Source organism: Periplaneta americana, chromosome 12 (genome assembly GCF_040183065.1).
Source record: "Periplaneta americana isolate PAMFEO1 chromosome 12, P.americana_PAMFEO1_priV1, whole genome shotgun sequence".
NCBI classification, from domain to species: Eukaryota; Metazoa; Arthropoda; class Insecta; order Blattodea; family Blattidae; genus Periplaneta; species Periplaneta americana.
The window spans coordinates 148,581,013-148,592,867 of record NC_091128.1 but is presented as its reverse complement, the minus strand read 5'-3'; the positions used below and the strand labels follow the sequence as shown (position 1 = coordinate 148,592,867).

The following is an 11,855-nucleotide window of genomic DNA, read 5'->3' as shown; positions in this document are numbered from 1 at the left end:
TTTTTAATGTGTGGTTCACGTTATGCAATCAGTTAGGTAATAGCAGTATCATTACCTAACTAGTTGCATAATGAATGTGTTTACAACATTTCTATTAGTAATGTAAAGTCCACATTACATAATCATTGTTTTTGTTGTTGTTTTATAATGCCAAGCGTTTGACAGTAAAGTCATTTGACCTTTTGCACTCCAATATTTTTCAAAGATATTATCATGGTCAGCCACTGAAGCACAGATTTTGAGGTGTTCCGAATCCATTTCTACATAATCAGTGTGGATAAATACATTTACATTTCTTCAGTGACATTTTTACATTATTGCTTTTCGTTAAACTGCTATTACTGATCATCAAAATTTGCTGTCACAATGGATGACAAAAGAGAAGCTTGACTGTGTGGAAGTACTCGAAAGGCGAAAGTAGATACAACGGAACTGAATATAGAACAGAAACTTAATAGAATCTGGAAATGGAAATCAAAGCAGCTATTAACAGTTATTTCAGATGATGTTGATTAGTATTTTTTATATTGAAACAAAACTACAATTCAAAACCTTTTATTCAAATCACCATACAAACAAAACCAAAATACAAGCAAACAACTATCTTCTTCTGAACAACCATGCTAGTTGTTATTCACTCGAGGTACAGTTTCGATTTATAGTGTTACCACATCATTTCCCCCCCCCCCCCCCCGCCATTTCGTCAAAGGTCAAGTATTTTCCTTGGTTTTGAAATTCAAGTTGATTGATGAAGGTTTGCTGGAAAAACTACAGGAAATGCAGGACTTTCTTCTGAGGATTAATTATGACCGAAGGTTTCCTGGAGAAGCTACAGAAACCATAAGAGTTTCCTCTGAGGATTTATTAGATTCATCATCATCATCATCATCTTCATGGATTAGCCCCATTAACCCAATGGACTCATATTTAAATTCCCTGCACTTGGATTTAATGTTCAGTTTTGCAGATAAATTTACAGTATACTTTAAAGAAAGTAATAAAAAAAAATAACTACGCAACTTTTGATGCAGAATTTATCATAGGATGCCGAAAGAATCCACATGCTGATTAAGATGTCTTACTACGTTACTTTGACGTGGTAAATCTCGCGTGACCACAGCTCGTCAAACAAGGCGATTGGATTAATAGACCATTCTGTTTCCAAGAACTGCTAGAACTGTTGGCTCCATTGTCTTTGTGGACATCCAAGGTCTCTTCTGCCTATGGGTCTGTAGTTATATAATATTTTGGGGAGTCTGTATATATCCATCCTTTCAACATGCGGAAGTCAATTTGTTTGGTGATCAGATAGTTTTTCTAATAAACTAAATATTCCTGTTTTCTGTCGTCTTTATTTCTGATGTAGTCTGTCCTATATCCTGCGATAGCTCTTAGGAATTTCATTTTTGTCACTTCTAGCCATTGCCTCTGTTTTGTAGTCAGAGCCCTGCATTCTGTACCTTAGAGTAATACTGGACTGCTATTGTTTTGTAGAACTTTGGTAAGTTTCTGTTCTGGCTTGTCCATATAATGTTCTTTTAATTGTACTAGGATCCAGATTCGATTCTCGACATCGAAGTGAATTTTTCTTCTCTAATAACAATTGTTACCATAACATAAATTCTGTACGACCAACAAATTAAATCTTACGTAGAGTCTTCGCTCAACAGAGCATATACTGTGGAATATCGGCCACCAAGTCACTCAATTGAGAGCACTCCTTGTATAATGGCAGTTGACTAAATATATGTCGAACATGGAGTAAGGCCATAACGGAAAAACACTAGAGGAGAGGGATTCGATCCGGTACTGTGGATTGAACTTTGGCGCAGCTCAGTGGTTAGAGCGCTTGGTACGAGAATCCTAGATCGTATATACCCTGATTGCTCGGCCTTATAGGCTTTGACGGTAACAACTTTTGTCGGGTTTACTATGCTGTCATCTAGTTGTTACATAAGGAGTCCCGTCATAACTCCCCATTTGAATTTCATTAGCGACTGTACTACCATCTCATGTTGGTTTACGGCGGACAGGTGGCGATCCTGGCAGTTGTTCTCTTCAAAATATTACCGATTTTAACATCTTGATGATCAATCTGTTATATATGTGATCTGGAGTAGAATTAAGGATCCGGGTTCGATCCCCGGCGTCGGAGCGAATTTTTCTCCCTTAATAACAATTGTTACCATAACAGATAAATTCTGTAAGACCAACAAATTAATTCTTACATAAATTATGCCAAGTTAACCTAAAAAACTGATGCAGGTTTGAGTATAATGATGTATGCTAAAGTAACGCTAAATCATTTTTAAGCACCAGTTGTTACATGAAATTTGTATCTGGGAAATGTTTTTTTTATATGGAACCTGATGAAATAATCTGCCTCTCCATAACAAAGAATTTCAATTATCTGTCTCTTCCTAACCATAGCCCTCTATAGGAGCGGGCTATGTCCTAACAAAGAAGACTGCGGGAATTAATTCTTTGGGAGGGATTTTTTTTTTCGTTGAAGGGAAAAATATGTATGTAATTGTTATGACTGGTCGTGTGAAATTGAAAAGTGTTTACGTAACTATTGTTCATAAATTTATTCATGGATACTTACAGATTTATTAATAGGAAGAAATTTGTACTTAAAAGTGTTATACAATAACTAATGGAAATATATTTGTTTTCAGATTTGATCGTAGGCGTTTTAAACATGTACGAAGAGTCGTCCAGTCCCACTGACAAAATTGGAGATGATTTGCAAAACTGGATGTCTCTCCTCCCAGAAACATTAAGAAACATGCCAGTAATATATCTGGCAATTCCAGGTACTGTACTTAAATTACTGTTGAGGTTTGAGGCATTTATTCTTTGCAACGCACAATGTGAGGTTAGGTACTTTTCCAAGTATGCTGCCACTCTTTGTCTTAATTATATTTTGTGATGTGCCTCATTCAGTAAAATGTAATAATAGAGTAGCCCGTTACCCTTTTTAGTTATCAGGAACTGAGAGGAAACCTAGAGCAATGGTTAAAATCTATTTGCACGTCATGCGAAATAATGGGATATTTAATTAACACTTATCTGTATACATTCCAGTATCAATGATACTTTCCTTTCAACATTCTTGTAACTTAAGAACAATATTACTAATACCAGAAGCAATATAGTTGCGTGGTAAGCCAATGTGTGAATGCTTGCTTTGTTCTGATCGTTCATCAGTTTTGCATGAACGATGGTGCAATCTAAATTTTTGTCATGTACAGTTTATCTTAGTTTGTAACAATTTCGTAAGAAAGGTAAGATATATTGTGACACTTAGTACATACTTAAATAACTTAAGTGATGCTGTCAGTATTAAAAGAATTGAGTGTTCGATTCGAACATTTTTCTATATTTATGACCCACCTGTTATGCAGTCTAAACACACTGTAACCTATTAGCTACTGTGCCCGCTCTCAGTTTTCTACTTTATTCCCTGTTTTGACAACCATGTTTGCAATCTCACAATGTGTCCAGCAGAGATGATAATAGCCGCCACTAGCATGAAACGAACCACTCAGACTATCTGCAGCAGCATTATTCTGTGGCTATGGCTGCGTTTGAAACCCCTAATTTATATCGATTATTCATAAGCGGCAGTGCTTCTAAAAGTAGCCTCGTCTGAAGGGACTCTAAAGCCATAGCATGATGTAAAAATTCCTTTGTTACTAAGTTACCAGTTGGATATAAATGAAATGTTTGTTTCTAATCAACCAATTAGTCTGTGTAGGAATGATTCGGCAGTTATGAAAACATGTATCTTTTGTATGAAAGCTGCTAATTGGAAATCGAATTGGCTGAAGGAGCTGAAACGAGAAATAAACAGATTAGGTCTGAATTGGCTATGGAGAGAACTAGGGTCTATAAACACGAAAACTATTGGAAGAATAGTAAAAGAGAGGGCAAACGAAATTTCGAGACAAGATATTTTTAGTAATATTAAAGACCTAGGATCACTAAAATACTATAGGGAGGTTAAGCAGTTTTGGGAACAGGAAGAATATGTTAGACTAAATTCAAAGGATGAGAGAACAGGTGGTGGAGATTAGGTATCTGGAGAATCAAGAATAAGAGAGGGAATGTAGGGAAGGATAAATGTCCTTTGTGTGGACTAGCTGAAGACGCAATGCAAATTGCGCTAAAGTGTCAGGCAACGAATGATTTGAGACACAGTTGGGTAGATAAAAAATTTCTACAAATAAACGCTATAGTAGCTTATAAAAAAATGGTCATCTAAACGCCAGCAATCTGCATAAATTAGGAAAATTTCTTTTTAGAGTTAAAATTAGATGGGAAGAGAAAGTCAAAGCTCTAACGGAGATGGAATTATAAATGTTAAGTAGTCACACGATAAGAAACTACGAAGAGTAGTCAATGAAGTTAACAGAATAATTCTTAAGAGATTGAGCATGAAAAATGAAAAAGCTAGGTAGGAATTTTAAATACAAGAGCTATACTTATTATTAGTTGTGTATTATTGTTATTATTATTATTATTATTATTATTATTATTATTATTATTGTAAACGGAGGATACTTATAGGTTCATTATGTATTAGTTTTTGTTATATTTGTATAGAGTGTGATGGCGGATTAAGAACTGGAATACATCTAATCCACCATGACGTGAACAAAGATTGATGAAATAAATCAACCAATTATTTCACAGATATGTAAGATACTATTATTTCACATGTGAAATAATGATCTGTTTCTGACAATTGCTAACATTTCATGAACAGTACATTATGTTAATAGAATAAGATAAAATAAATTTATTCTTCCATTTCTTCGAAAGTAATTTAAAGTATTTTCTTAACTAACAACATAATATTTAAATTAGGCCATTCAAATTCGAAAAGTTATGATCAGTGGTGAGATATGAGAAAGGGAACTGAAATACTAGTACTCTTCTTCCGACAGTTGCTTTGTTCGCTGCAAATATCACAAGACTGGCTGCTGATCTGTTCCCCTTGAGAAGTCTGAGTTACAACTGGGTCCTTTAAAATCTCAAGCATACGAGTTTGCAGTCATTTCTGTTCCACAGGATCGCATGATTCAGGTAGCTACAGCATCACTCCATCATCTCCGATGTCTCCAGATGCCATACCCTTTGTGCGGCAGCTAGCACGGGTGCTGGGTCCCCTGGTAAAGCACTTCGTGCACAATTGGTCGGTAACACAACGTGCCTCAGTGTCTGAACAGTTGCGGGCAGGCATCCGCTACCTGGACCTGCGACTTGCAACTCGCCCAGGATTCAAGCAGGTGTACTTCGTGCACGGGCAGTACGGAATGGACGTGGAGACCATTCTGCGTGAGGTGGATGCCTTCCTGGGGGATCACGAAGGGGAGATCGTCATCCTCGACCTGCAACACTTCTATGCCTTCACACCTGAGAGCCACGCCCACCTCATGAGTCTTTTGGAGAGCTACTTCGGAGGGAAACTCTGCCCCTGGGGGCGCACTCTCACTCACATCTCCCTCAACTGGATGCGTGCAAAGGGCTATCAAGTGATTGCTCTGTATCGCGATGATGCTGCACGTGGAGTGCCCACATTGTGGCCCTCAAACCGCTGGCCAACACCGTGGCCGGAGACGACATCAGTAAGCATTATGCTGGCCTTCTTGGAGGAGAGACTGGGGCGACGTTCTCTCGACGCAGGATTTGTGACGCAGTGCGTGTTGACGCCAGATGTCAAGTTTTTCCTCAAGCATTGTTTCTCGACACTGGAGAAGAAGTGTGCAGAGCCCTGTAACAAGGCTGTGATCCCCTGGCTCCAGAAGCAGCATTCAGGGTCAATGGGCGTCAATGTTGTCATCTGCGACTTTGTGCAGATGGAGGGCATCAATTTTTGCAAGACTGTGGTCCAGCTGAATGCCAAACTGTTGGAGGGCAGTGTCAAAACTTAGCAACCGTCACAGATCTTAGTGATGCTTTATGTATAATATATGAAGTTTAGAATGTAGGCTTGCCAACACTCTTTCCACACTGGGATGAAACCAACATCAAATTTACTTGACGAAAGTTGCTGGAAGGAATAATGATATACTCCATGCCACTTTCATATTAAGTGATCTATTGATGACTCTAATATTGTTAGCAAGTCTTTCTCGAGAGAGCCTATATTGCTGAGTAACTGCTTGTCACCATCTCTACTCTGTCTGCAACAGACAATGCACAAAATGCTTGGCTATGGGGATCAATAACAAGCCCATTAACTTGAATTGTTATAATAATCTCTTTACTTAAATATTAAGATTTGTAGCCAAAGGTTATTAGCATTGTGTCACTTTCGATAGCGTAAAGAAACAAAGAGAAGCTACTTAAAATAGATCTGACAGCCATATGGCTTCTGTGCATCACGTAATTAATGTTGCATTACTATACAGTGTCTGATTTAATTGCTTCGTGATGAAGAATATCTCAGTAGGTTCTTGTAAAAGAGTAATATGTGTGCTGCAATTAGGTATTGTCCGTCCAGTGATGAAGATTGTGATTACCCCCAAGTGAAGGGGTTGTTAAGAAGCTAATCAAGGCACGGTAAGGGTAACGTGATTCATGTTACTCAGAATACTGGATCAACTGTAGCCACTAAGTATGCTTTAAATGTTGCTAGCATGCATCGAATTCTCTGTTGATTTCCAAACATTGATCCATGAAGACAATGAAATGGCTTTGTTTCATTGAAGATCAGAAAATTATTTATGTACAGCATTAGCTGAAATTAACACTGCCAAATACAGAGTGATTCATGAAATTTCATTCATATTTAGATTATGTACTGCAGAACAGCAAGTCTCGTAGGTACTTTCTCTGAAAGACCTCTGAAGCTCAGCATAGCTTAAGGCTTGTCTCCACTATTAAACATTTAATAACATGTTAAATGTTAAATTGTTTACCGTTAACATCCCAACATGTTGATTGAACATGTTAATGCTAATTTCATTTAACACTTTGTCCATACTGTTAAACATGTTAAACCTGACTTTCTTTGCGTAGTCCACCATAAACAGTCTATGAGATTTTAATGTAGATAGTGTCTTATTTTCAAACCTTTAACAATGGACTCAGATGATGATTTGACTTTTGTAATTGCCTCTATTGCTTGTTAAAAGACCTTGAAAAGGAAGAAAATGAGAATGTGGGTGCGGCAATATCTTTGTAAAAGACACTATGCAGAAGACATTCTAAAGAGCTCAAAGGGGAAGATCGATTTGGATTCAAAAACTCGCCCTGAATGTCAGAACACGATTTTAATATAGTTTTTATTTTAGTAGGTTATTTTACGATGCTTTATCAACAGCTTAGGTTATTTAGCGTCTGAATGAGATGAAGGTGATAATGCCGGTGAAATGAGTCCGGGGTCCAGCACCGAAAGTTACCCAGCATTTGCTCATATTGGGTTGAGGGAAAACCCCGGAAAAAACCTCAACCAGGTAACTTGTCCCGACCGGGAATCGAACCCAGGCCACCTGGTTTCGCGGCTAGACGCGCTAACCGTTACTCCACAGGTGTGGACTTTTAATATAGTGCTGCAAACCTGTTACATCAAAGAAAGACACAATTTAAGAGCAGCCATTTCATCGCAATTAAAAAAATTACAGTGCGATTGATTGACTATCATAGGACCTATGACGACATAGATGTTAAAGGAGCAGGTAATATCGTATAATTATTTTTTCCGAAGTTTTACGAACGTTAACATACATCACCAAATACGACCGTTACTGATGTCAACATAGCATTAACTTTTAGCGTACGACGAGAGTGCAAAAACTCTCTATTGTATTCTCGAGAACAATTAAATAATAATTCCAGTTCTGTAAAACACTCGGCCTTCTTTGTTTTGGCTCTGTATTCTTTTGCAAACACATCCCACAAATAAGGCCTTTCCATCAGTGCATTAATTTTATTCTAGCGTATTTTCTTTCGTCCATTCCATTATTTCGAACAACTTACAGCCAACAACAAGGACAAATGATAGTATAAAAATAATCAAGATACGCACCACAAAATCGAAGCTTATTTGTTGCTATGGAAACTGTATGAACTTTGCCGAACTGTACCGACGCTGCACGAGCAAATGAATTGACTTGACATGTTTTCCATTGCTGCTTGAAAACACGCCAAAATGTTAAAAGTGTTAACTTCAACATGCTCAGTCAACATGTCAAGTCAATTGAGACTTGAAATGTCCATATACATGTTAAATTCAACATGTTATATTTAACATGTTGTTAATTTTGCAGTGTAGGCTTTCACGGCCGGAGTCTATAGATCTAGATTCATTTTCCGGGCTGAGAGGCTGTGGTCTATTGGTTGGTTTTATACCAGACGTTTCGTCTGCAACTGCGGCAGACATCTTCAGTGGAGTGGTATCCGAGGTCGCAAGACTCTTCTCGGCGTACCTGAGGCTTGCCGAGAAGAGTCTTGCGACCTCGGATACCACTCCACTGAAGATGTCTGCCGCAGTTGCAGACGAAACGTCTGGTATAAAACCAACCAATAGACCACGGCCTCTCAGCCCGGAAAATTAATCTAACATGTTGTTGTTAAATGTTTAATAGTGGAGACGAGCCTTTATGCATCATAAACAATGTTCCACCATTGTAAATCATTCAGCAGTGGTTAACATCTGGACTGTCTTCGCTGGACCTATAACAAAAATAAGCCACACTTATGCTTTCCTTGAAGTATATAGTGACTTCATGGAACCCCATATAATGTGGTTGCTAGTCTCTGTTCAATGGTAGTAATAATAGAATCCTTAATTTCATTTTCAGGAACATGAAGCCTTGTATTTATTTTGTTGTATATTTGACAGAATTACTATTGCGTTTCTTAAGATTCAAATTGTTGTAACAGATTAATTATGGGAATCGAACCCATGTTCATATGCCCCTTTCTTTTACTGGAAATTACTTCAGGAATGAGTTCCTTAATTTGTGAGTCAAACTTCGTAAATCACTCTGTATTAAAAAAATCTAAGTTTAAAATTATAATTGTTGACACAATATACGAGTATGTTTGGAAATCAGTGATATAATATTTAAATGAATCTCATTGTCCAAAGAATGACTCTCAGTCCTAAGTTATGGGACCATCTTAATTATTCCAGTTGGATTTTTAGTAAGTCATCTTTTTACTTAGTTGTTTGTAATAAATACATTTTATATTAAGTTTTACAAATCGAAGCCTATATTTTAGGAATATATACCAAAGGTTACAGTGGGTAATGTAGGGTTTTGCATTTTTTTCACAATGAAATAGAAATACTCATTGATTATTAATTGTATTTACTAATTCAGAAAGTTTCTTGCCACTTTTCGCCAGGTGCGAGAATGGGCATCAGAAAACATCTAAATGTAATATACCTCAGAATCTCAGTATTGTTTTTAGGGTATTGGTTTGCTGTGATAGTGTTTTGTTTGTGATATAGTTTTTTCTATTTTTTAATGTAGCACTTGTTCTCGCAGAGCGAGACTAAGTGGCCTATATGTTTATTGAAATTATAAGAGTACAGTAGTTTATAATATAGCCTCTACAGTATTTTTTTAATGTAATACTGTTGTATACAACATTATACAGTATTATACTCTTACTGTTAAATTTCTTTGCATATTTTATTTATAGACTTAAGAATCATCTTCCTTTCTTTTCTCTTCCTCTCCCAATCCAGCTATTGTTCATACACCATGTTCAATTTTTAAATGGGAGCTTCCTACATCATGACGTCATAGGTTTGTTTGCCAAGTCTAACCAAAGACACACGATTTTTCTGATTTAATAATTTGTGGTACTTTCGAATATCTGAGTTGCGTACATAGTCTCTTAATTTTTTTAATTATATCCATATTTAAAAATATGTATTATTTTCTCAGGTGAACAAGGAAATATTGAATTTGCTTGTTAACAATTCTGAGAAAGTTTAGTCTAGGAAGTTGCTGGAATTTGGTCAATTGGCCAAAAATTCATTCACGCAATAATCAACATATCGTCGCCTGAATGCAAGAACTAGGTAACATGATTTTTCATATTTTGTGACATTGCCTATTTACTTATTTATTGCACTAAGGAATATGTCTCGTTTTCTTTTACCTATTTGTTATATTGGAAAATAGATGTCGCTGGTATCAGTTACCTAGATCCTGGATTACATTTTGTTCGATTTTTGCTATGCTATAAAAGAGGTAACTATAAAACGCAAATTTCGAGTTACCTAGTTCTTGCATTCAGGCGACGATATTATAACGATACTGCCCTCCAACTAAAACTGCTGTGCGGAAGTAAATTAAAAAAAATTAATTTGTAATTCTTTGTTTCGTCCTTAAGGTCGATGTAATTTTTAACCACTTTTTAAAAACTTTTTTTCCCCCTGATTACTTGGACACAAAATTAAGGATTTCAGACAAAATAAACCCCTCAAATATTGGGGGGGGGGCAGGAGGATAACGTTTTAAAGCAAAAACTGAAATTTGTTTGTTTCAGTCCACCCACAGTTTTTATGTTAGAACAAAATTTCTCTCGCTATTTTACTTCTAAAAGAACACAGAATAAGTTGTGAAAACAGTTTTTCCCTATCTTATCCCATTAAGAAAAAATTTCATTTTATTTTTTGAAAATTTCGAACATGAAAATAAAAATTTAAGATCTTGGAGTTTTAAATTAACTTTCTTAAGCAGTAGAACACTGTTTGTAGTTTGGCACTTAGTTACATTAATCAGCTTGATTTTGATACAAGAATGATGAAAATATCTAAAATCTAAGTACGCTTTATGTAAACATTAGTGTTGTAAAATGCTGTAAAAGTGAACAATGAGAAAAATCATCTACATCCTGAGAGTGTGAAAAATTGTAAAACCAAACACACAGCCTCCTGACATACTATGTCCCGACTGTATGAAAAATATAGTAAAACCACAGTCTAGTCTAGTATATACAGTCACGAAGCTTGAGTTGTGAGGGTGCTAGGAACAATAGACTGTGCCGGTACTATTTCACATTGTCTGTAATGAGGTGTTATTAGCGATCCTAGTAGTTAGCAACTATCTATGGATGCATATTTACTACGTATTGAGCTTCGTCACTGTATATACTAGACTGTGGCAAAACTCTATCGCCAAATTCGAATTGTTGAAAAATGTATAAAATAAACAGAATGTGAAGGACTGACTTGCAGAACTGTACTTCTGGTTTGAGAAAAGGCATTTCCGGTCAATAAAAACTCAGATAATTAATTAACCAAACATCATAGAGACAAAACTGATATATTTTTGAAAATTAGAAATTTCAAGCTTTCAGATATAAAAACTAAAAAGTCAAGTTTTTGAAGGAAAATTAAAAATTGAGGGTAGATGAGTACCTTAAGAAATATTTAAAAAAATTACATGGAAGTTTGGTTGTAATAATAATATGTATGACATTTATTTCTTGTTTTTAATACACAACTGCATTCATTTGTTGACAACAAAAGAACAATACCGAATGTAAACAACAGACATTTTCATCTGCATTTCAAATTCTGTTTCAGTACACACATAGGAGTACAGCTTCCCACCAAATACTCTGACATCTTTTACAGATAATTAATTAATCCTTTGTTATGACAATGTGTACACTATTGTAACGTAAATGACCTATGCCAGAATATTACATCAAATGTGAGGCTATTTGCAGACGACTGCATTATCTATAGAAAGATTAGAAATAATTCAGATGTAGAGTCTATTCAAACAGACTTGAATAACATTTACAACTGGGCGTTAAAGCATAGGATGAAAATAAATGGTTCTAAAAGTAAATCTATAACATTTTGTAAAACCCGA

The 11,855-nt window shown here is 36.1% G+C and overlaps 1 protein-coding gene across 2 annotated transcripts; it reads left to right on the top strand.

The window, feature by feature from the left end:
• Nucleotides 1–2,493: 2,493 nt before the first annotated feature.
• LOC138710985 (PI-PLC X domain-containing protein 2) lies at nucleotides 2,494–9,643 on the top strand. Of its 2 annotated transcripts, XM_069842243.1 has the most exons (3): nucleotides 2,494–2,568; nucleotides 2,679–2,816; nucleotides 5,077–9,643. In XM_069842243.1, exons 2-3 carry the CDS (start codon nucleotides 2,702–2,704, stop codon nucleotides 5,937–5,939), a joined length of 978 nt encoding a protein of 325 aa, XP_069698344.1. In that variant the 5' UTR covers nucleotides 2,494–2,568; nucleotides 2,679–2,701; the 3' UTR covers nucleotides 5,940–9,643. The 2 variants fall into 2 exon arrangements, with proteins under 2 accessions (XP_069698344.1, XP_069698343.1); XM_069842242.1 differs by having other exon boundaries at nucleotides 2,519–2,816.
• Nucleotides 9,644–11,855: the final 2,212 nt, after the last annotated feature.

Coding starts and splice junctions, on each gene's coding strand:
- LOC138710985 (XM_069842242.1), top strand. CDS start 2,657: ATGGAAATATATTTGTTTTCAGATTTGATCGTAGGCGTTTTAAACATG. Junction 2,817..5,076: donor AATATATCTGGCAATTCCAG/GTACTGTACTTA, acceptor TCTGTTCCACAG/GATCGCATGATTCAGGTAGC.